This window comes from Penicillium cinerascens (assembly GCF_028974065.1).
Source record: "Penicillium cinerascens strain IBT 15544 chromosome Unknown contig_1_segment0_segment0, whole genome shotgun sequence".
Taxonomy (NCBI): domain Eukaryota; kingdom Fungi; phylum Ascomycota; class Eurotiomycetes; order Eurotiales; family Aspergillaceae; genus Penicillium; species Penicillium cinerascens.
Genome location: NW_026695287.1, coordinates 1,241,274 through 1,267,178, shown reverse-complemented (window position 1 = coordinate 1,267,178; position 25,905 = coordinate 1,241,274). Strand labels below are relative to the sequence as shown.

The 25,905-nt window shown below is 48.5% G+C and overlaps 2 protein-coding genes across 2 annotated transcripts; both read left to right on the top strand.

Annotated features, from left to right (window-relative positions):
• Positions 1-2,178: 2,178 nt before the first annotated feature.
• On the top strand, positions 2,179-7,381 carry N7498_002011 (reverse transcriptase family protein; the record flags this gene model as incomplete). Its single annotated transcript, XM_058449073.1, has 2 exons — positions 2,179-3,331; positions 3,489-7,381. 2 exons carry the CDS (start codon positions 2,179-2,181, stop codon positions 7,379-7,381), a joined length of 5,046 nt encoding a protein of 1,681 aa, XP_058311417.1.
• Positions 7,382-19,145: 11,764 nt separating this feature from the next.
• N7498_002010 (uncharacterized protein) lies at positions 19,146-19,836 on the top strand (the record flags this gene model as incomplete). The annotated part of the gene is made up of 2 exons (XM_058449072.1): positions 19,146-19,688; positions 19,807-19,836. 2 exons carry the CDS (start codon positions 19,146-19,148, stop codon positions 19,834-19,836), a joined length of 573 nt encoding a protein of 190 aa, XP_058311416.1.
• Positions 19,837-25,905: the final 6,069 nt, after the last annotated feature.

The window sequence follows — 25,905 nt, the reverse complement described above, 5'->3', positions numbered from 1 at the left end:
CAATTAGGATACGACAGAGATATCGGGATTTAATACCGATATTTGTTTCGTGACGCTCTGGAAACATGCTTAGCCTGCAGGCCAGAACGTCGTTCGACTTCGTACTTACCCTTACGCAAATCTTACAGTACAATACAGCTTGCACCGCCACAGTATATGACGTCCAACTGTATGCTGCGTAAGTAATGAAAGGTTTGGGAATTGTCATGTAACGTAACGCATAGCTTGTAAGTACATGGTGATCAAGCAAAGACGTTTTTGTTCTAGTCTAGACCTGCATATCCATAAAAAGCTGAATGAAACAGACACATGTCATGGATCACAAAAGCCAAATGACCCGCAGTAAGTTGCCAAAGAACAGTTCTCAACAAAAGCTCGTTGATATAAAATTACAAATTTGAGGCTAGACTGAGATTGATTTCTAACATCTACCTTGTAGCTTCTTTGTGCCCGGGTCCTTGCAAAAACGTGTCCGTTCACGTGGAAAGGCTAGTAAACGATCAAAAATGGTTGAAAGATTTAATTCTATCTTCCAAAGCTTTTCAATTCAATTACTCTTTATTGCTTTTTCCTCTCTTTCCGAATACGGGGCCTGCCATAGACCAGCGGACGGTGTTTATACGTCAATTTTTTCAAATATCTCAGACTACACCAGATCTCTTGATCATTTCTGAAAGTGTACTTGATCATTTCCGAAAGTGTATTCAATGTGAACGGGAAAATCTTCAGGGAAAGGGTGAAATGAAAAAACCCGTCAAGACGTTCTCCCTGCAAAGGGACGTATTGTCTCACACCCTTGATCTATAAATGACTCATAAACGCATAATAAGCCGAGAATGATGGGGCAAAGTGCAACTCACCCAAGATCAAAGATTCAAGGTCAGCGTGAACCATAATCTGTCACCGGTGTTGGGGCATCTGCCGCTCATAAGTCCTTGATCGCGTCTGTTAACCCCCAGTCTTAACCGTTTGTCGTTAATCATTTGTCGTCAATCAACATTCAGTGCTAATAATTCATGCTAATCATTCGTTGCTAATCATTCGTTGCTGGCCCTTTATTTTGCTGACCCTTTTTTTTTTTTTTTTGGCTGACCGTTTTCTACCTAAGCTTTCTACTCTTTACTGGCCGATTCCGTTAATCGCCCCTTCTTCATCACCACACCGTTTAATCACATCGTTTAATCACATCGTTTAACCGCACCTTTTAACCACACCGTTTAACCACATCGTTTAACCACATCGTTTAACCACATCGTTTAACCACATCGTTTAACCACATCATTCAACCACATCGTTTAACCACACCGTTTAACTACATCGTTTAACTACACCGTTTAACCTAGTTGAGAAAAGCATTGAGCCTATGAGTGAGCCCGCCCCACACACTCTCAAATTTGTGTGATTTGGAAGATGGGAAAGGAAAGACGAGAACCACCGACGTGCATCCCCTACCGCATAGACCCTACCGCATAGAGTGCCGAGTGAGTCAATTACGAAGACGTATCAAAGGACATGAAGGCGGATAATGTTTTGGCGCCTAGCTTCTTTTGGTAGCTGTCTTTGCAAAGGAGTTAGAAAAAGCTCTACTGTACAACGCAAGACTGCTCGCCATTGTCAAGTGAGACCAGATACGGTCAGAATCGCATCAATACAGTATAGTCTGGCCTAAATAGGTACTTACCAGGCGTGGCATTTGAGGGTCTGACGGACCCTCGGGTCAGGGTCAGGATCAGGGTCGGTGAGGTTGGGGCCTTACCCTCAGAGACGCGGGTGGAGGTTCCTGATCTTGAACCCGCCAGGTGGGAGTACCAGTTCCACCACTGGATCCTGTATACTCCTTGAATACCGATCATCCATAGTGGTGGGTGGAGGAATAAAGCTGAATACCTTTCAAATTTACGCTAGGCGATCAACGCCCGGAGCGGTGTGGATATGTCACGGGACTATTACTTCGTATTCACGTTATTCAGCTTTGTTTTTCCCACCCGATTCGCGATAACGTAATCGGTAAGCGAGTGGGCCATGTAAGCGAGTGGGCCACCTCAAAACACCATAGTAAATGCGAGTAAATGCGAAATGCAAAATGCGACGGCAAATCCACTATATACAAAAGACAAAGGCAGTAAGTATACCCAAATTTACTAATCAACCCCACGTAGATCTCTTTGCGTGGGCATAATGCCGGTGAAGCGCAGCGAGCGCGGAGGGAACGCGTCCAGGGGCGCGTCTGATCCTCCCGCTCCCGACGCGGAACTTATTGCACCCACGACGAGATCTGGCTTGGTTCGCCAGATGCCAGGGACCACAGGCGGGCAAGAAATTGCTGCAGAAGGAGAAAGTGGAATTGGATCGCTTCCAGGGACAACCCAGGACCTGGCGCGCCAAATTCTTGAATATCTTCAACCGATCCTACGAGCAAACACTGAGCTTAGGGTGGCCAACACCGAACTTGGGGAAGAATGCAAGCGCATGTCAGAAGCATACAAGAACGTCGAGGCCATTGCGGCTGAAGCGGCGCTATATCGCAAGGAACTGGAAGAATCGCGAAAAGAGGTTAATGAGCTTCATAAGGAGATCGCTAGCCTTAAAGAACTCGTTCAGTCTTTACCGCTGGTGGCACCCACCACGTCGCTTAACACGCAGACCAGTAGTCCAGGGACAAGTTGGGCATCGATCGTTTCACAATCGTCTTCGGCCTCGTCTAACACCCGTGCAACGCGTCCTGGGCTCGGCCTCCCTGCTGTGATACTGGATCTACGTGCTGCGCAAGAGGAGACCAAGGCGCTAGTTAATGACCCGACACAGACAAGGGAGAAGATCCGTACTGCACTCCAATGCGACACGGCGACCGCAAGCGTAGATATCAGGGGGGTTAAACCGACTTCTCGCACTAGTATCAAGATATTTGTCGACTCAGAGGAAAGTGTCGAGAAGCTCCACCAGGCGACGCACTGGCTGAACGCCTTACCAGGTGCTAAGCTCCAGGGTGAACAATGGTTCCCCATCAAACTGAACGACGTCAAAAAAGAAAGTGTCTTTGGAGTGTCGGGGATACAACGTGAGGGTTTTGCAAGAAACTTCCAAGATGAGAACGGTGTCACGGAGATCAAGAAACTCATTTGGCTGAGCGGAAAGAAACGACAAGGATCCATGGCCGTCTACCTCTCCAAACAAGCGGACGCAGAAGCACTGCTCAGCCGCCGTATTGCCCACGTGTATGGGGAAGCGGTTTTTTCGGATACGTTTTATGAGCGACCGCGTCCACTTCGATGCCGCAAATGTCAACAATATAACCACAAAGAAGACCGGTGCCCGAACTCAGTAGCCTGCGGTAAGTGCGCGGGCAACCACCGTATGGACGACTGCACATCCGATGTCCTCAAGTGCGCAGCCTGTCAAGGGAACCACGCCGCTAACGATCGCCACTGCCCGAAATGGGACGAAGCGTGGAAATTGATTCGTCGCCGGGAACAAGAAATAGCAGCCAGACGAACAGGTCTCCCTCCGCATGGTAGCCAGTAGGACATTACGTGTCGCTCAGGCTAACCTAAGGAGGGGACCGGAAACGCAACTTAGCTTGCTGAACGATCAATCACTACGATCGTGCGATTTACTGTTGATTTCAGAACCATATGTTTTCTTGATGAACGGCGCTATATGCTCCCATGCGCACACTCATTGGACACCACTTTGGCCCTCACAGCGGCATCAGTCATCCGGGAGAATGAGACCGTACCGCAGTATGATATGGGTGAACAAAATGACATTCCCACACAGACAAATCGATGTCTCATCTCCCGATATTACAGCCGTGCTTATATTTACCCCGTCTCCAATACTCATAGTATCCGTATACGTTCCCCCAGAGGGAGGCCCAAATGGCGTACGGTCATTAACGCAAGTCCTCGAGATAATCCGCTATACATATCAACGGGTCCGATGCGACCACACGGACAATGTCGACATTCTAATTGCGGGGGACTTTAACCGCCATGACCAGCTCTGGGGGGGAGACCAAGTGGCCACGCACATCCGTCAAGGAGAGGCAGAGCCAATTCTACTCCTGATGGCGGACTGGGACCTGACAAGCTTACTCCCACGTGGGACCATCACCTTCGAGGAAGGGCCCTGGCGGTCAACCATTGATCTTGTCCTCGCGTCTAGGGGTCTAGGTAGACGGATGACAGAGTGTGGCATCCACCCGGTTGAACATGGGTCAGACCACCGCGCAATTATCACGACCTTCTTGAGCGATGCGCAGAAACCAACAGTCTCCGGACCGGGCCGTCCCTTATTTCGCGAGGCACCGTGGGCCGATATCAACAGGGAATTGAAGGACCTAGAGACAGAGGTGCCGGATATCACCACCCGGGCAGAACTAAACTCCACGGTGGACCACCTGACTAATAGAGTCAGTCAAGCCGTTCGGCTACTGGTTCCAATCGCTCGTCCGTCTCCGTACAGCAAGAGATGGTGGACGCCCGAGTTAACCGTGCTACGAGATACGTATACGAGGGCCCGGAATCGGTGCACTCAATCTCAGCGATATGGAGTGACGGTGGCCGAGTTAGAGGATACCGTATCTGACCTAAGGAGGCAGTACCACAGGGCCATCCGAGACGCAAAGAGACATCACTGGCGGGAGTTCCTGAACAACAGTGACAACATCTGGAAAGCGGCCAGATATCTAGAGCCCGGAGAACGATCTATAGGGGCTATCCCTACACTACGCTCGAATAATCAGACGTTTGACAACGATCAGGAAAAGGCCTATGCGCTCCTACAAGCCTTTTTCCCTCCGTTACCGAATATCCTAGATGAGCCACAGGAGGAAAGGCAGCAGCCCGACCCTCTTCCGATGGAAACGATCGCGCCGCACGAAGTCGAAGCCGCCCTGATGAAAATGGCTCCATGGAAAGCCCCAGGGCCCGACGGACTCCCGGCCGTAGTATGGCAACAAATCTGGTCAACCGTGAAACACTGGGTCACCGAGATCCTTCAAGCATCCCTCCGATTTGCATACTTCCCGAAAGCGTGGAGAGTGGCTAAGATTGTGGTACTACTAAAGGGAGGACGGGACCCATCATTACCGAAGTCATACCGTCCTATCTCGCTGTTGGCTACACTTGGAAAAGTGCTAGAAGCAGTAGTCGCCAATAGGATCTCAACACTAGTCGAAAAGCACCAATTACTGCCCGCGAATCACTTCGGTGCTCGACGGAGGCGGTCATGCGAACAAGCACTTAACGTCCTTGTGGAAAAGATACACGATGCGTGGCGTGAGGGCAAGGTTCTAAGCTTGGTGAGCTTCGACGTGAAAGGCGCATACAATGGAGTGGATGGGCGGGTGCTATTGCGGAGACTACGTGAGCGGCGGATTCCACTCATCCTCGTTCGGTGGATCGACAGCTTCTGCTTCGCGCGGCGCGCTTCGATCGTAGTAAATAGGTACCAGTCCGAAGAAGTGGATATCCGACACGCAGGGCTTCCACAAGGCTCGCCGCTCTCGCCTATCCTCTTTCTTTTCTTTAATGCGAACCTAGTGGATGTTCCTATCACGAGGAGGAAAGGTGCCATCGCATTCGTCGACGATTACACACGTTGGACAGTGGGCCTATCTGCAGAAGCGAACACGATAACGCTTCAGAAGAAGGTTATCCCGCGGGCGTTAGAGTGGGCGGCACGATCCGGCGCAGCCTTTGAGGCCGAAAAGACATCCTTCATCCACTTCACGAGGAACCTACGGCTACGGCAACTCCCTGCTACTCCGTTATACGTGGACGGTGCGGCAGTCACGCCGGCGCCTGAGGTGAAGATCCTCGGCGTGTTACTCGACCAGGAACTTCGATTCAAGTCTCATATTGGAAAAGCAGCTAGCAAGGGAATGAAGGCCATTCTAGCACTAAGGCGCCTCCGCGGCTTGCCGCCGTCGGTTGCCCGGCAGTTGTTTATCGCTACAGTTGCGTCCAAGATTGACTATGCAGCGTCCGTGTGGTGCCCTGCCCGAAAGGATACTGTTATTCCCCCTGGAATCGGACGGCTGTTTGAATCTATTCAGCGGATCGCAGCCCAAGCAATAATTGGCGTAATACGAACCACAGCCCTCGCGATTGCCGAGGCCGAGGCTGGGATCGAATCGACCTACATACGGCTACGTGCCCGGATCATAAAGCACTGGATTAACTGCCACACACTGCCGAAGGACCACCCCTTCTGGCAGTGCCGAGCAGCGGCGGTTACACAAGATAGCATGTACCCGTCGCCTTTCAAGATTCTAGCGGTGCATGGTCCACAGTGCTTATCAGACATGGAGGTCATTCGGCCTTTTCCACTAGACCCGTGGCAACAGTCACTCTGTGAGTTGATTACATCGCGTGGATCTGCTCTAGATGATCTACACGAGGCCAGCTGTGCCCGCCTTTGGCTATATACCAGTGTCAGCGTCCGTAACGGTTTAGTCGGAACGGGCTTGGTCGTCCGTGTTAATCAAGCCGACATTGCCACATCAAGCCGGACGGTGGGCAGCGACGACGTGCTTAACGCCCACTACGCCCAGCTTGGGGCCATATTAGAAGCATGCTTGTATGTCCGACAGATGCTTCACCGTATCCAGATGTCACCGTGGAAAATACAGACGATATTTGTTGTGAGCAACCCTACTGTTTTGCAATCACTTGCGAAACCGCACCTCCAAGGTGGCCAGACTCTTATCACCCAAGTCACCGGCGCAATTACTCAGCTGTCTGAGATGGGTCCGAGGATTTATTTACGACCGGCACGGGAGGAGCCGGGAGAAGGCGCGAAGAAATCGCACAACCTTGCGCGCGATGCCACAACCGAGAGTAGGGCACCTGATCCTCCACCATGGGCGAAGATCCAGCTTCGAGCGTCAGCGCTACGTTGGGCACGCTCGAGCGCAGTAGAACACCGAAAGAGCGTTTTCCGACAGTCCGTAGTTAGCCAGTACACTCGCCAGCTGGATTCAGCCCTCCCGGGCCCGCATACGAAGATAATTTATGATTGCTTCGACCAGGAGAAAGCATCTGTTCTAGCCCAACTTCGCACAGGGCACGCTAGGCTTAACGGATATCTTCATCGAATTGGTCAGAGCGAAAGCGACTTATGCGCATGCGGTGTTGAACGTGAGACAGTGCAGCACTTCCTGCTCCTGTGCACGCAATGGAACGAACAACGTCGCGCCCTCATCGACGCGGCTGGCTCCAACTACGGTAGTCTGTCATATATGCTAGGTGGTAAACCGGATAGTGTGGAGGTTACGGGTGAGCAGAACGGGAGACCGTGGAAACCTGATATCAAGGTCGTCAAAGCAGTTGTCGCATTTGCAGTTGAGACGAAAAGGCTGGCGTACGGAGGGTGCTGATGTGTAATGCCTACTGGGCAAAGTCGTGCGGTGGTGAATCAATTTAGTGGACATACCCAAAGGTGCAGTGCACACTAGCTAGGGGGCTGCATACGACCTAAGGTCGTGAAAAGCCTGAGGAATCAATCAATCAACCATAGTAAATGCGATAATTTAAGAATAGAATATCTCAACAATCATAAGGTCGTTTGGCTTTATCTTTTGTATCCTACATACTTAGAGCATAAGAAGCCGATTTTAAGAGCTTGCGTCAATTTAATTCTGATTTGACAATCTTTACCAAAAATACACTGTAATTTAGCTCTTTGAGTTTTAATTATAGATTATCAACTCACGATATCTTGAAAACTTTCAAGACCTTCGATATACGTCAGATTCAGTATGAAGAATACAGGTTTATAATAAGACATTGTAAGAAGCTACGGTTGCTGAGATATAAAGTTGTAATTTATCGCATTTTCTATGGTGTTTTGAGGTGGCCGGCTCGCTTACATGGCCGGCTCGCTTACCGATTACGTTAACGTAATTCACAAGCGAGCCGCCCACACAAGCGAGCCGCCCACCCAACTAGTTTTCTCGCGTCCACACGCGTCCTTTGATTTTTTACCAACCACCATGCCTCCAAAACGCGCTCGATCAGGCCGAAATTCTATCGAGCAAGAGGGCCGCCTCGAATTGGCTATACAAGCTATAAAAAACGAAGAAATCACCTCTATCCGTGAGGTAGCACGTCGTTTTAATGTGCCTCGTACTACCCTCCGCGACCGCATTACCGGCCACCAATTTCGCCCTCAAACACGCGCTAATAGCCATAAATTAACCCAAACTGAAGAGGAATCGCTTAAGAAGTGGATATTATCTATGGATTCCCGCGGAGCAGCCCCTAGGCCAGCTATGGTGCGAGAAATGGCGAATCTTTTGCTTGCAAAGCGCGGTTCAACCCCCATCCAGACGGTCGGCGAAACTCTGTGGTAAGCAAACTATGTCAAAAGACAGCCAGAGCTAAAGACTCGTTTTTCACGTCAATACAACTATCAGCGAGCAAAACAAGAGGATCCAAAGGTCATTCAAGAGTGGTTTAATCGCGTACAAACTACAATTCAGCAATATGGTATCCTATCGGAGGATATCTACAATTTTGACGAGACTGGCTTCGCGATGGGCCTTACAGCGACCGCAAAGGTTATTACCCGAGCAGAATAATACGGTCGGCGATCAGTTTTACAGCCTGGAAATCGCGAGTGGGTGACTACAATCGAGTCAATTAGCGCTTCTGGGTGGGCGCTTCCGCCCACGATTATCTTTAAGGGCAAACTACACAATCTAGCTTGGGCTGATAGCCTTCCACATAGCTGGCGCTTTGAAGTTAGTCAAAATGGATGGACAACAGACGAGATAGGCCTTCGATGGCTTCAAAAGCTATTTATTCCGTCAACGAATAGCCGTACGCAAGGCCGATATCGTTTATTAGTCCTTGATGGGCACGGTAGCCATCTCACGCCCTATTTCGACCAAATTTGCTCGGAAAATGAGATAATTCCTATTTGTATGCCAGCGCATAGCTCGCATCTTTTACAGCCGCTTGATGTTGGTTGTTTTGCTGTTTTAAAGCGCCCATATGGAGGCTTAGTTGATCAAAAAATGCGGCTTGGCATAAATCATATTGACAAGCTTGATTTCCTTATGGCCTACCCAAATGCTCGCGATAGCGCTTTCCAAGCGCTTACAATCAAAAATAGCTTCGCAGCAGCGGGTTTAATGCCATTCGATCCAGAACGAGTGCTTTCAAAGCTTAATATCCAGCTTCGGACGCCTACACCCTCAGGAAGCCGCCCAAGCAGCCGATCAAGCGTTTTTACCCCTAAAACACCAGCGACCATCGCCGATTTGCTTAAACAAGGAGCATCAATCCAGGCTTTCCTAAAACAACGCTCAAATAGCCCCCCATCGCCCTCACAAACCGCGTTAAATCAGCTTATCAAAGGCTGTCAGATCGCTATGCAAAACGGTATATTACTTGAGCAAGAAAACAAGGAATTACGGGCGGCCAACGCGGTGCTGAAGCAAAAGCGTGCCCGGATTAGTAGGTATATAGCCTCTGATACTGGTATGTCAGTGCTAGAAGCTCAGGGGCATTTACAAGCCCATGAGGCTAGTTTACAGCCTACAGCACCGTCTCCAGCAGCACCCGAGCAGCCTATTCAGCAAGCGGTAGCACCAGCGCGACGGCGTCAGTTTACGTGTTCTTTATGTAATCAGGTTGGGCATAGGGCAAACCAATGCCTAGTTAGGTAGAATAATTAATATAGAGGCGTTTTCGTTGAAAAAAATAGATGAAAAGTAAGAAGTAGATGGATGGGTGGGCGGCTCGCTTGTGTGGGCGGCTCGCTTGTGAATTACGTTAACGTAGTTCCCGGCCAAGCGAGACACCCGGCCATACGAGACACCCCATCTAAAATCGCGTCTTCCTACCCAGCTACCTTCTTCCACTAACTACCATGCCACCAATTCGCTCTGAATCTCAGCAGAAGTTGGCCAATCGGGAGGGCAAGATCTTATTAGCCCTTGACGATATTAAACATGGCCGTATCAAATCTATCCGCGCAGCAGCGAAGCTATACGAAATACCGCCTGCTACACTACACCACCGCGCCCAGGGGCGCCTTTCACGCGTCGATCAACGCGTACCTACCCATAAATTGACCCAATACGAAGAGGATTCGCTTACTGAGTGGATTATCTCTATGGATTCGCGTGGAGCAGCGCCTAGGCCATCTACTGTGCGAGATATGGCCAATATCCTGCTAGCTACGCGCGGTAGCCACCCTCCACCTATAGTTGGCAAAAATTGGCCATCAACCTTTATCAAACGTCGCGAAGAGCTTCGCTCGCGCTTCTCGAAGCGTTACGACTACCAGCGCGCCCTAAACGAAGACCCTAAATCCCTACGTGCGTGGTTTGCGACCGTGCAGCGGGTTATCGATGAGAACGGTATACAATCGGAGGATATCTACAACTTTGATGAGACAGGATTTGCAATGGGTCTTATATCTGCGCAGAAGGTAGTTACGCGATCAGATTACTACGGTCGGCGTCATCTTCTATAGCCAGGAAATCGCGAATGGGTTACTGCTATCGAAGCAATCTGCGCAGATGGCTATTCGCTACCGCCCTGTATTATCTTCAAAGGCAAAGTTGCTATCGCAGGGTGGTTTGACGACCTACCAAAAGATTGGCGATTAGAGGTATCGAATAATGGCTGGACTACCGATGAGATAGGCCTACGCTGGCTAGAAAGAATCTTTATCCCCTTTACCAATTCGCGCGTACGCGGGCGATTTCGGTTACTGATTCTTGACGGCCATGGTAGCCACCTTACGCCTCATTTCGACTGAATCTGCGCAGATAACGATATTATCCCTCTTTGTATGCCTTCGCACTCATCGCATCTACTACAGCCGCTTGATGTAGGATGCTTTGCACCGCTTAAGCGTGCGTACGGTCGCTTTGTAAGCGATCTTGCGCGTAGGGGTTACAACCATATCGAGAAGATTGATTTCTTGATTGACTACCAACGCGCGCGGCTAGAAGCCTTTCAACTAGCTACTATCCAAAATAGCTTCGCAGCTAGTGGCCTAGTGCCAGTTAATGCAGAGAGAGTGCTTAATAAGCTTAATATCTCTCTACGAACACCATCACCACTAAGCAGCCGGCCAAGCAGTAGATCTAGCCAGTTCACGCCAAAGACGCCTAGAACCGTCGTTCAGCTACTAAAGCAAGCTTCTATGCTTAAGTATCTGCTAAAGCAGCGGTCAAATAGCCCTCCAAGCCCATCAAAAACCATACTAGATCAGATTATCAAGGGCCACTGCATATCGCTACACAACACCGCATTACTAGCGCAGGATAATACGAATTTACGCGCTGCGAACGAGAGGATCAAGAAGAAGCATAATCGATCGACTAGGCAGATACCCTGCGAAGAGGGTTTAACCGTCGAGGAGGGCCTACAGCTAATTGCGCAGATAGATTTGCCAGCAGAAGCACCTGCGGTAGAATCGCATGTGCAGGGCGAATTGCCTATTCAGGCAGATCAGCCAGCTAAAAGGGCTCCGCCAAGGTGTAGTGGATGCAGGGAGATTGGGCACAGGATCAATACATGTAAGAATCGCTAACGTACTTACATAGCGAAAGTCACAACATAGCGAAAGTCACACTCTACCGCGCTTACACATCTCCTGCACCAAACACAACATTTCTTTCCAAGAAAAGATGCCTCAGAAAAGCGACGAAAGTCAGATCATATTAGCCCTCCAAGCTATGAAAAAAGATCCAAAGCTAAGCGCTCGAGCCGCAGGGAGAATCTATTCTGTGGACCACGTGAAGCTTAGTCGTCGCAAGCGCGGCATACAACCACGACGCGATATTCTGGCCAATTCACGGAAACTGACCAATTTGGAAGAATCGGTCCTTGTTCAATTTATTCTCGACTTAGCTGCCAAAGGGTTTCCTCCCCGGGTGTCTATTGTGGGAGATATGGCAAATCGACTTCTCGCGACACGCGACGCGCCACGCGTCGGGACGCGCTGGGCTTCTAGCTTCATTAATCGCCGCCCAGAGCTGCGAACGCGCTTCCAGCGGAAATATGACTACCAGAGGGCCAAATGCGAAGATCCAGTGATCATTAGTGGCTGGTTTGAGCTTGTGCGCAATATAATCGCGAAGTATGGTATTGCGGAGTCAGATATATACAACTTTGACGAGACGGGGTTTATGATGGGCGTTATCTCTACCGCAACAGTTGTCACAAGCTCAGACGGACGTGTAAAGGCAAAAAAGCTACAACCTGGTAATCGTGAATGGGTCACAGTAATCCAGGGCGTTAATTCACAGGGCTGGACAGTGCCGCCATTTGTCATTGTTGCAGGCAAAAATCACCTCTCGTCTTGGTACCAAAATAGCGGTTTCCCACCCGACTGGGTGATCGCTGTTACCGACAACGGTTGGACAACAAATGAGAAAGGCGTGGATTGGATTTGTCATTTTGAGAAACATACTAGGCCCCGGACTGTGGGTAGCTATCGCCTCTTGATCCTTGACGGCCATGAGAGCCACCATTCGGAAGAATTCGAGGAATACTGCAAGAGAAACAACATTATCACCCTTTGTATGCCTCCTCATTCGTCTCATATTCTTCAGCCACTCGATATTGGGTGCTTTGGCCCATTGAAGAAGGCATATGGCCGACACATCGAGGATATGATGCGGGCTCACATCACCCACATTACCAAGGACGACTTCTTCCCCGCCTTTCGCAACGCCTTTTCTGCTGCAATGACGGAAAGCAACATCCAAGGAGGTTTTCGAGGTGCTGGACTTGTTCCATTTGACCCTGAGAATGTGGTTTCTACACTAGATCTTAAGTTAAAGACGCCAACACCTACAAATTCCCGCTCTGGGACCGCCGAGCCTTGGGTTTCTCAGACGCCTAACAACCCAATCGAAGCCACTTCGCAGACTACTTTCATCAAGAATCGTATTGCCTGTCATCATAATAGCTCCCCAACTTCAATTTATGAAGCTGTCGACCAGTTTGCGAAAGGGACGTCGAAGATTATGCACAAGTTGGCGTTATTGCAGTCAGAGGTTCAGATCCTCCGACAAGCAAATGAAGAGCTAAGCAAACGCCGGAGGGCAAAAAAAACACGCCTTCGGCAAGGTGGATCGCTTAGTCAACAGGAAGCTCAAGATTTGCAGGATGAGAGGGACCTTACGCAGCAGCTAAAGCAGGAAACGCAGGCAAGTAGTGGTCGGAAACCAAGGGAAGAAACGCGCACGCGGCGCTGTGGCAACTGCGGCGAGACGGGGCATAATGCGCGCACCTGTCAGATTGTAATAGAGACGTCTGAGGAAGAGGGCTTTTAGTATTTTGAATTAATTCAAGGCGTTCCGGTGGGATTATCGCGATATTTGTCCTGTGAGCGCGGAAGAGTGTGACTTTCGCTATGTTGTGACTTTCGCTATGTAAGTACGTTATATTTAAATTAATTAATGCGTTTTCGTTGAGATAGTCGATTTTGAAATTTCGTAATGGGGTTTGGTGTCTCGCATGGCCGGGTGTCTCGCTTGGCCGGGAACCACGCTATTTAGAGGAGAAAGTTCGGGAGCTGCTGACGCTTTGAAATGTCGACCGACGAGACTGCAGCTTTCCACACTCGTATGAATGTCTGGTAACCATTCTTGTGGTCTGTTTCACGGCAGACCCTGTTATTTTCGATCATGAAGGGAGCTGTTTCTTGTTACTGGTTTCATCTCCTAGTCTTTTCACTTTCGTTCTCTACACTGGCCACATCCGTCTGCTACTTTCCAAATGAGCACAGTACGGAGTTCGACTCGGTATACCAGCCATGCTCTTTCTCGAATGACGGTGTCAGCATGTGTTGTGCCCTTAGCCGTGACAACCCTCCCGGCGGGAACAGCAGTGATGGGCTCACCAGAGATACTTGCCTTCAGAATGGACTGTGTATGAACAGCCAGAATGCTGGCGACGCGACAACCTATTGGAGAGACTTGTGTACGAGCACGGACTGGTCTGACAAAGGAAAGTGCTTAAATGTCTGCGTAGACATCGATGTAAGTCCCGGAAACAGACCTATTCTGGCATTCGATATGATCACGACCTAACCTTCCCCGTGAGTCATTACTTAGACCGGAGAAACCCAGCAGCTCACTCCTTGTGATGGGACGGCAACTTCGACCACCTGGTGTTGCGGTTTCAATAACACTGACTGTTGCAACACGACGAGCGCCGTCACCATCCCTGCCGTTTTCGGTGCCACATCTAGCTTTACCCCTACCGCGATCCCTATCGCGAATCAGACATCATACACATCAGGGTCATCGGGCCTGTCGACAGGGGCAAAAGCAGGCATTGGTGTGGGTGCTGGCGTCGGTGCTCTGCTAGCGATATCTGCTTTTGCGGCGCTTTTCCTTCGAGCACGGAAGAACAAAAGGCTGGAAGATAATTCTCAATATACATTGGCGGCGACTACGGACACATCACCGTATGAGGTTCGCCATCGAGGGCCACAATCGGAGTTAGAGTCCAATACAATTCATGAAGCATCAGCAGGTGGTCATGAGCTTAAGCACGATCTGGACCATAGTCCGATGTACGAATTACCCGGGGAACCGACTGGTGTCGGAGGGAAATAGTGATGATGTCAAGAGCTGGAGCTGCGAATCAACTCTGCTTTTCTTGGTCAGAACATGTTGATTAACACTGGATTGGGTTGCTCGATCGCAATGATTAGACGCTTCTTGGGTACACTCAAGATATACCCTACTTGAGAATCCCTCCTTCCGAGTATCGATGCCACCAGCTTTGATTCTTTTCCGTCATCTTTTGACAAGATTCGCTGACCTACATCGGAGTGGCAACCGAGATATTAATATTCCAGGTTTTACGGCTACATCCCCTTACTAGATTAAGTTAAATACGTACCTGCATGCATCGCATCGGCAACGGAAGAACTTGCCGAGATTACTATGGTCAGTCATCAAATGGCCCAGAGCATAGGTATGATAAAGCCCATCGAATATCATCCAGGATCTATGCGACAATTTTCCATGGTATATGCTGGGAGATACTGAGGTGGCAGCCGAGGAAGATTGTAGAGTGGAAGGATTCTTTAGGAGATTGTATCCAGAAAACGACAAGCTCCAAGATTGCACGTCGTTCAATTTGAAATTGACTCTCTCTGTGCAGGCGTGGAGTTCCCCCTCTCCTACTTTCGAGGAGAAACTAGAACAATGTAATCCCACTGCGAATAAATCCAAATTATGACCAGTCCTCGCATGATTGCCTGTTATGCTACTTTTGGTTTGAGATGAGTATATAAGTAGTTATTCAATGAGCAAGAATGAAAGGCTGTTGGACCTCAACCCAAAATTAAGCTAAGCTTTTGGCCTGCTATGCAGCTTGATATGTCGACGCAAATTTGCGACCACGGAAAATCGTTTCCCGCAACTTTCTTGTTTACAGGCAAATGCTAAACAGACATTTCTGTTAGCGCTTGTTACCGGCTTCTTCGGTGAATTCAGAATAGACTTACGTTTCTCTCCAGTATGGCTGCGCATGTGAATTTGCAATTTGGATGGGTGTTTAAAATACTTCTTACATAATTTGCACCTGTACTTGTTTCGAGAGTTCGCGGGAGCGCTCAAATAAAATTGGCCCATCATTGACCTCAGGCTTGGAAGAGTAGGATCCAAATTCATGTCGGATCGAGACATCCGGTTTGCTTCGTGTGGTTGCGACGCATTCGAAATACTATTGGAGTAGAGTGGGGTCGATTTTTGGCCCGGCTTTTCGATATTTCGGTCTGTATCAAGCGTATACGTGAAAGGTGGAATGCAGCATACGGATATAACATGGTGTTTGTGTTCTGTAGATTTCTTTTTGCCCGAATTTCTGATGGAAGCGTGGTGTAAGAGCATCGAAATGGCTGCGGCACGTGGTTTGATGAATAATAGCGGGCCATCGAGCAACCGCTCACAAGCTCGGCGATCGTACGTGTTCGTGCTTGGAAAGAAAGGAAATTTGGCATCCCCTGTACAAATAATGCTCCTTCAAGCCTAGCCTCGGTTGTGTGGCCACTTATCTCTGGTAGGGTCCGAGACCTCGTGTAGGTCTTGTCGATTGAATTTTCCGTAATCATGGCGTTGTTTCTTGTTGAGGTTGCATGAATCGAAGGTGCTGAGACCGGAGAGAGGGTCGCAGCGTAATGACGAGTGCTGTACTGAGATGCATCTCTGCTGGAAGGCTTAAAAGTATGCCATCCAATTTCGCTGTTCTGGTGTTGAGAAGTCATATTCGCGGTTGGTGGTCCAAGTTGGAAAGCAGAGAAGCCGCTGAAGGTGTGCTGTAAATCCAAAACAAAACACAGCAATAAATAATAACATTTTTTAGTTGACAGAATAGGAATCGATCGGCAACAAAATCACATCAAAGAGCTGGCCGCTTGATTGAAGCAAGGGGGAGAGAAACAAGAACATTGATCTTCCCTCAATATCAGAATAACACTCAATTGATGGTATAAGCCACAGAAAATAGCACGTGCCGAAGTAATTTTCCAAGTTGCTATATTGTCCGCAGTATTAATCCCATCACTCTGTCTATGTTTGTCAGATGAAAAGCTCACAGACGGGAAAGGGGTGGATGCTATCTTTCGTCCATATATGGCAAGTCAGCTGATCTGGCGTTTGGGGCGTTAAGGCTGGGCTTTTTAAAATCAAGTTCGGTCATCTGGCGTGCTGAATCAACAGCGCTGTTAGTGACCTCGCGGGCTAAAAGGAGAGCGGAGGGTCAGGTCTGCAATGACGTACATAATGTTCGTCCTGTGAAATGTAGCGGCTTTCTTCCGTGGATACTCCATTGATCTAGCAACTGCATCATTCATCTCATGGCACTTCTTGAATCAGTAGTTTTTAACAACCGCATTTTCTCCTGGTGAGCCAACCGTTGTACCAACCAGTGGCAAGATTGTGCAGGATTTTTTTGCTTCTCGTGTCCTCTTAGAACTCTGAAATTATGAATGGAAACAAATATACAGTACTAAGATACAGAGAGGTAGACTGCGCCATAACCCGCAATGCGGGTCAAGACCTTCAACCCGCACCCGAACCCGCAGCGGGTTCGGGTTATAAGTTATAACCCGGACCCAACCCAGCGGGTTATAATGTTGAGATAAGTGACGCTTCAATGTTTGTATAGTCGATAGGAATTGATTGTATTGTTGTGTTGTTCTGGGTACAAGAGGCTGGTCGCCAGGTAGACATATATACATGCACGTGCTCCCGTTCCCGTGACTACATCAGTGACCGTGATATTCAACACGGGTTTTGGGTCGAGGTAGATAACCCAACCCGAACCCGCATAACCCGAACCCAACCCGCAAGGGCTATATATAGATTATGCAAAAATACGTATGTTCTAGTATTGTATTAACTATATTATCCTAGGTAATATTCGTATATATAGAAATATTTATATAGATAATAGGCTATATATTATATATAAAGGCTTATATATAAAAAAAAGCTAGATTTCAAGGTTTCGAATAAATTACAGAGCTCTAAGAAAAAGTAGTGTATATACCCTCCGAGAAATATATATATATATAATTTAGGACCTAATTACATAGCCCACTTACCTATTCTAGCCTTATATCTATTATAAAAATATATAGAGCTTATATATAGCCTATATATAGCCTATATAATATCTATTAATATATATAAGGTAATAGATAACTAGATATAAACGGTATTAAAGAATACCGTACATAATTACTAAGTATTTTTATGAATGCTAAGACCTAAATTTTATGTAAATTCGGGTTGAGATGGGTTATTTGCGGGTTTCTAAATCTAGATTTATATGTTGAATATCACGGTCACTGATGTAGTCACGGGAACGGGAGCACGTGCATGTATATATGTCTACCTGGCGACCAGCCTCTTGTACCCAGAACAACACAACAATACAATCAATTCCTATCGACTATACAAACATTGAAGCGTCACTTATCTCAACAGGTTATGAGCCCGGGACTGCGCACATCAGACTGAAAATACCTCCTACTAAGTTTCCCCTACAAGTGATAGCTTCATCTATTGACCGAACCGGAACAGCTTGCTTCGAACTTCAGAGAAAACACGGTTCTCACGTCCCAGAGGAAAATGAATTGTGCGAATCATCGCAATAATCTCAGAAACAACCACCACACCGCTACGGGCATTCTTCAGATTAATCCTGGGATACACCTCTGTGTTACAAATACGCGACAGCCATCACACCGCTCCAGATGATTGTCAGACCAGCGATATCCTACGGTCATGTTGCACAACAAACAACGTCCGGCCCACCGCCGCAGACACATCACACCGCCAGATACACAGGCAATAACCTGATTTCTGTAGCACACCGTTACCCTAGTTTTTTTTTTCTTCTCAAACCCCCGATATCCTTGACACGGGACGAAGTTTTCGTTCTATCTCATGAGAAGAAAACACGGATCACAGAAGGGACACAACTGGATTGACGAAGAGCTCAGTCTAGTGTGCTATCTTCGAAACATCCGCCATTGGCGCTTTACGCAAATCCAGAAGACGAATTTCCCATCACTCTCCCGACACTCGGTCGGAGGAGCCTATAGAAATTTACCTCCAGAAGAGCGAACACGTCGGGCGCTCGCTGTTGCCTCTGTGATTGCCGATTGCCACCACACTACAGAGCACAACTCTCTACGTCAAGCTCAAGCCGCACTCCCCAGTCCGGAACAAGGGCCAAGTTATCCTAGCTCAACAAACACCGATACAGTTTTGACCTCGACCGGCAACAACCAAGCCCGGTACAATCTCCGACCAAACAGACCCTCAACCTTCACAGATCAACAATCACGATATGTGGTCGATCGCATCCGTTTTCCTCACTTCTTCGAATCGTACAGCCAACATCTAAAGCCCTACGAGCTACCAGACAGCGAATACGTTCCTCCGTCGCATACACCTAGCCCAAGGTCGTCAGAGCGTTCCCAATCCGTTCATTCCAGTCAACCAAGCAAGGCTTCGAGCCTGGAACTCTTTGGTCTCGAGCCAAGATCTCCCGAATTGTTAAGCTGCACGCCTTCTGTCCTTTCGATCCACTCGAGTGACACTTCAAGCGCTGAATTCTTCAGCACCGAAGAGTCCCCTCATCAGGATGGATTCGAATAAATTCGAACAAATAGGCCTGAGCTCGTTCTACAATGCCATACCAATTCTTGATAATGCCAACGACTGGACTCAGTGGAACCAAAAGGTCAAGGAGTTTCTTCGTATATCTCCAGTGGCTAAAGATGGACCGATCCCACCTATGGAAGAGGAGGAGGCACAGCATTGGTCCCACCGCCAGACATTCTATTCGTCAATGATTGCGGCAAAGCTGACCCACAATGCGGCTCAGCGGATAAACGCCTTCGAAATCACTCGAGTCCAACACCTGATCAAGGCGGTCAAAGAAAATTTTAAACCAGAGGGCTCAGGGACATATGTCAATCTTCAGCGAAAGTACATGTCTCTTACCCGAGCAAAGTGTGGGAGTGCACAAGCCCTCGGCGCCGAGATCAGAAAGATCCACGCGGAAAAACTCCTGCTTGACCCCGCTTGTGTCACGTCTGAAATCGAACGAACCTTCTTTTTCTTGCATGCTCTAGGTCCGGAATATGAGAGCTTCCGCGACCATGTTTTCAGACAAATGGATATTGTCAATGATAGAGATGAAGATGGAAATATCAACAAAGCCGCTCCCACATTCGACTACATTGAGAACAAGGCCATCGAGGAGGAGCATCGAAAAGGACAGCTGGGTAACAACCCTGTAGACACAAATGCGCTTCCTGCCTTCACGCTGAGCCGAAGTTTTGGGGACAACAAAAAGATCATACCGTCCTCAGACGGACAAACATGCCGAATAGAGATAAATAATGTCCCGTTCTGTGTTTTCTGTCGAAAGCCCTATCATACAGAGCCTGAATGCTTCGAGAAGAATCCCGATCTGAGGAACCCAGAAAAACGGAAAAAGGCTCGCAGGACAAGGTCCAGCGGTGCAAACGCCAACTCCAGTAAGCCGCCTAAGAAGCGTGCCAGTACAGACAATGAAGACGACGACTATGAGGGGCCGAGGAACCCCAAAAGACCTACCTTCATGGCGACACAAGTCTCGAGACAAGACATCAATGAAGCGTTCGGAACGGAAGTCGAAGGGAACTTTGCGACCTTGAATCATATTCCCAGTCTGATGGTCATGAAAGCTCTCTCAATCCGTGACGCCTGGATCGTGGATAGTGGATGTGCCCAGCACGTCTGCAACAACGCTTCGAGATTCGTCAAGATGGACAAATACGATGGCCCACCACTAAGGAGCGTCGACACCTCTACGGCCCCTTCCGGCATAGGAGTGGCAAACATCCTGTGCAATGTACAAGGCAAAAAGAAGTGGCTGGTTCTAGATGACGTCTTGTTCGTCCCGACCGCCCATGCAAACCTCATATCTGTGTTGCAACTTCTCAATCGAGGGGCAAAGATTGACTTCTCAAGCAATGGCGCAAAGATTCGGAATAAGTCAGATGGGGGGAACCTGTTCACTGCAAGCCAATATCATGGAGTTTACGCACTCGACCTGTGGTCGAAACCCGCTTTCCCGGCTTACCACATCAGACCGCAATCGGCGCTTTGGCACTACAGGCTTGCCCACATGAGCGATGCAAACATTCAACGACTCAAAAGGCAAGCCTATGGCATTCAGGACTTTGCACCACGCCAACCATGCAACCCATGCCTCCAGGGACGAATGACCGAAACCCCCCATCGTCGTTCAGAAGCGAGCACAAGATCCAAATATGCCATGGAACTCCTTCATATCGATGTTGCAGGGCCATTTGACGAGGGCCTTGATGGTAGCCGCTACTGGATGACCATTGTCGACGACTTTACTGGATGGGTTGAGATCATCCCCATACCACAGCGCCAAGAATTCGTTGTTGAGTCTTTGCGGTATTTTCTCGATCACAATGAGCGCCCCGAGCGCAAATGCAGACGCATTCGTCTTGACCGAATCCCTGAGCAAGTGGGAGAAGAAATGAAGTTCATCCTCTTCTCAAGAGCAATCCATGCCGAAGTCACAGGTGTCGATCAGCACCAACAGAATGGAGTGGCAGAAAGAGCCCATAGGACAATCTACGATCGAGTCGGACCAACGCTCGCGCATGCAAAACTACCGCCGAAGTTCTGGCCGGAGATTGCGCGGACGGCGGCCTTCCTCTCGAATCGATCACCATCATCCAAACGTAACATGACTCCGTACCAAGCTTGGTATGGTGACAAGCCTGACCTATCGCGGCTAAGAGTCATTGGATCCAAGGGAGAGTATCTCATTCCACCCAGACAAAGAAAGAAGTTGGCAGGACCAAGAACAAGGCCATGTCTGCTACTGGGATACGAAGGAAATACGAACTACCGCATCCTACTGGAAGACGGCAGGATTATTGGTACACCAAACGCAGAATTTCATGAAGTCCTCAACACACCCTCCACACAGACTATAGAAGATGTGGGAGCCGATCAGCAGAGCTTACCTGGGGCAACGGCTGCTGCCTCAGGGGGGAGTGAAACGGTGGGACTAGTAAACCAACCGTCGGCAAGTGTGCGACATGCATCCGTGCCAGCCTCGGGACGCCAAGCATCCCTGGCGCCGCAAGGGCAAACACAGCCTAGATCATCGGACGACAAAGTGCAAGAGCATATGCCTCAGCCGAGTAATAATAACTCGCAGCCCACTGTTACTGGACAAGGAGAAAGAACCTTTTCACCAACACGGAGTGACGATATCTTCGGTTCCTTATCATCTTCTTTAGAGGATTCCGTCCCCAGGATTGACTCACCACTCGGCGGTGACCAGCAACAAGGCGATGCTCAGCAAGGGCGAATTCCACAAGATTGGCTGAATTATTCTGAGCTTCGAGAGGGTGGTGCAGAACACATCGTGCCACAAGGTACACTTGAACGTCACCCTGAACTCAAACTCCGAGAAACACAAATCTCCCAGGACACATCTGATTATGATGAAGAAGAACTTACGTTGATGAATGTCCCTGACGAGAATGTGATTCCAACTTTCTTGACCGTAGCTGCGGAAGAGACTGAACCTTTTGAACCAAGGTCCCTTCGTCAGGCCAAGAATGATCCACGATGGCTCGAATGGGAAAAGGGAATGACCGAAGAAATACAATCGCTCAAGCAAAACAAAACTTGGGAACTCGTTGACCTGCCCAACGATCGCCGAGTCCTAAGCGGGAAGTGGATCTTCAAACTGAAAAGAGGAGCTCGCGGAGAGATCGTCCGCTACAAGTGCAGATGGGTGGTCAGAGGTTTCACTCAAGAGGAGGGTGTCGATTATGACGAAACTTTCGCCTCGGTGGTCAAACCGATGAGCTATAAGGCTCTATTCGCAATTGCAGCAGCCCTTGATCTCGAGATCGAGCAGATGGATGTCAAAACAGCGTTCTTATACGGCGAGGTTGACCACGAGATCTATGTCGAACAGCCCCACCACACTACGGATGGCACATCTAGGGTCTGTAAGCTCCGCAAAGCACTCTACGGCCTGAAACAAGCACCTCGCATCTGGTATCAGACTCTTACCAACTTCCTTCGGGGCCTTGGCTTTGAGCCGATCAACGCTGATCTCAGCATCTTTGTTCGGAGTGGCATGTACATTGCAGTATATGTTGATGACCTCTTAATCGTCGGGCCAAGCATTGCAGAGATAAAGAAGATCAAACGGAGCTTTAGAAATCGCTTTCACATGACAGACCTAGGACCATGCAGCTACTATCTCGGCATGGCTATCCGGAGGGACCGGCAGAATAGAATCCTCTTTCTCAGCCAAGAGGCTTACGTGTACAAGGTCCTCCAGCAATTTGGCATGTCAGACTGTGCACCCGTCAGCACGCCTATAGACACTTCACCTCTACCAGAAAACGGGCCTGAATACGTCTGCCCCTCAAGCCTGAAGAACAAGTATCAGCGCATGATCGGATCGCTGATGTATATCATGCTTGGAACCAGGGGTGACATTGCATTTGCCGTCTCAGCGGCAAGCAGACATTTGGCAAACCCAGGTCCACAACACGTGAAGCTCGGCCAACGCATTCTTCGATATCTCAAAGGCACCAGATTTCTCAGCCTCACATACAAAGGCCCGCTCCAGATGCTTCGTGGTTTCACAGATTCAGATTGGGCTGGCTGTCGCCAAACGAGACGGTCGACGGCCGGATACCTGTTCAACATCGGAAGTGGAGCGATCAGCTGGCAGTCGAAACGGCAGAGCACTGTCGCCCTATCAACCTGCGAAGCAGAATTCATTGGCCAGACACAAGCAACGAAGGAAGCTATATGGTTGAGGAGACTCCTTCATGAGCTGAACATGAGCCAAGGAAAATGCGCAACAATCATTTGCGGCGACAATCAGGGAGCCATTGCGCTGGCCTCGAACCCTCAATACCATTCGCGTACGAAACATATGGAAATCCAACGAAAGTGGCAAGGAGAAGTTCAAGACTCTGGGACAGTAGAACTGAGATATGTCCCAACAATGGAACAGATTGCTGATGGTTTGACGAAGCCCCTTGCCCGAAACAGATTTGAATGGTTTCGAAAGGGTCTCGGCATTGAGTGATACTCTCATGACGCACCAGCTTTCAAACCAAACCAAAACGCAACATGCAGGCACCCTTTCCCTCCTTTTTACCACGGGGTTTTGGGGGGTTTTAATGGGGCTTAGCAACCGTGATGAAGTGTCGCTGACATCTTTTATGACGAAGGAAATCAGCGAGTGGGAGTGTTGAATATCACGGTCACTGATGTAGTCACGGGAACGGGAGCACGTGCATGTATATATGTCTACCTGGCGACCAGCCTCTTGTACCCAGAACAACACAACAATACAATCAATTCCTATCGACTATACAAACATTGAAGCGTCACTTATCTCAACAAAGTCGACCCGAACCCAACCCATTTGCGGGTTCGGGTTGGGTTGGGTTCGGGTTGGCGCGGGTTTTGGCGTAGTCTACAGAGAGGATGGTGAAGAGAGAGGGTGGTTTGAGGGACCAAAAGATCCAGTCAACGACTCAAATTAGTGCTACGAAAGATGGCAGCCTAAGAGCTACTCTGACTCCAAGTGAACGTTGTGATTAAACGTTGTACTGTAATTAAATGTGAGTGAACTTCTGTTGTTACCCCTCTTATGGCAAATCTGTTTTTTGCTGACCGCTTTCTGCTGTTTACTGCCCTTTTTCTCAAATCGCTCTCTGTTAACTGATCAGCTGAGCGATCATGGTGAGTAGACACAAGATCATACGTCATCCTGTCCATACCAGGGTCATAACGGAGAATTTGGAGAATTCAACGTTTAAACACTCTACCCCCCTCCTTATCTGCAGCAGAAACCCACAGATGATTTTATTTGGAACACAGTCTTTTACTAAATGTGGATAAAATCTGTGTTGATCAGTACTAATCAAATGCTACTGTACCTACTCGACCGAGCTTGATCTTACTAGCCACTTCTCGAATGAACCGATCCCAAAATAAGTGCCTGTGACTTTAGGTCTCGCTTTTCCTTTGAAAAAGGAGCCTCTGCCTTTCAGCCTCCATATCGCGTACATGAGGTCAGTTCTTGTGTCTGAATAATGAATTCAGAATTCCAAATGGATTTTTGGCCTCAGCTCGAAGGCAACTTAGAAGGGTCTCTCACCAATACCGACGCGTCACTCCAAGGCTTGACGGTTAGAAGAAAACGAGTCAAAAATACCACAAAAGGACAACGAGTACATAAATGCGAGCATCTTGATTGCAATAAGGTGAGTCTGAAACCGCTGAATGCTTGAATCTATGTTTACCATTCGACAGGTTTTCACAAGGGCTGAGCACCGTCGACGGCATGAACTGACTCATACAAGTACGACTATCTACACTTGTGATTATGAAGGATGTACGATGAAATACAAACGGGCTGCTTGCCTTATGAGGCATCAGCACCAGCAGTAAGTGACCATAACACCCTACAGGTGTGAGGTCAACGTTTAAATTCGCGGCAGCAGGCATCTACCACCCGAGAAAAATAATCTGCCAATTGCGATCAATGAAGAAACATTGTGTCTGCCATCTATCAATCAACTAGACGGCTTTTCTGCTCAGCCGCCGCATACTCCAAGCATGTTAACCCAGGAAGTGGAAGATATCTCTGAGCCTGGATTTGGCTTTGAAAACACTCTAGGCGATTTGTTTCAAGAGCCAGGCTATACAGAGAACGGACGTGATTTTGGCGGTCCTGCTCCAGATGTCCTTGCCCAGACCAGTCAGCTTCAAGATCCAGACAACATAGAGTATCTTGCCCCTTCGATTCAGCCCTCACCAGTGGGACTGGAAGCAACCATATACCAATGCTTGCGCAAAGTATTACGACCAGATGCTTTTAAAGCAGCTAAAGCAGCTTAGACCTCGAAATGGGGCGGATCCGGATCCAACTTTTGGATCCTGATCCTGATCCGCCGGATTTCCGGATCGAAGAACTCGATCCGGATCCGCACCGCGGTTCTAGGCAGGGCGGATTAGGATCAATCCGTTTAGATCCTAATTTACATAAAATTTGCCAAGACCCCCTTTTTTGGCTGGATAAATTGATGATTCATCGAAATAAAATACTGTTATATACACCTGTTTTGGTCAGTGCATTCACTATTCTTAAGATGCAGCAAGTTTTTGATTGAAATTTTGTGTTTTGAACCTCTGTATAAATTATGTTACCTTATCGAATGTAAATAATACTAGTCTTAATATCATTTCAGAACTTGGTTGTTAGTAATTTATTAAGGTAAGGCTGAGGTGTCGTAATAGAGTGGGAAATATATATTCTCTCC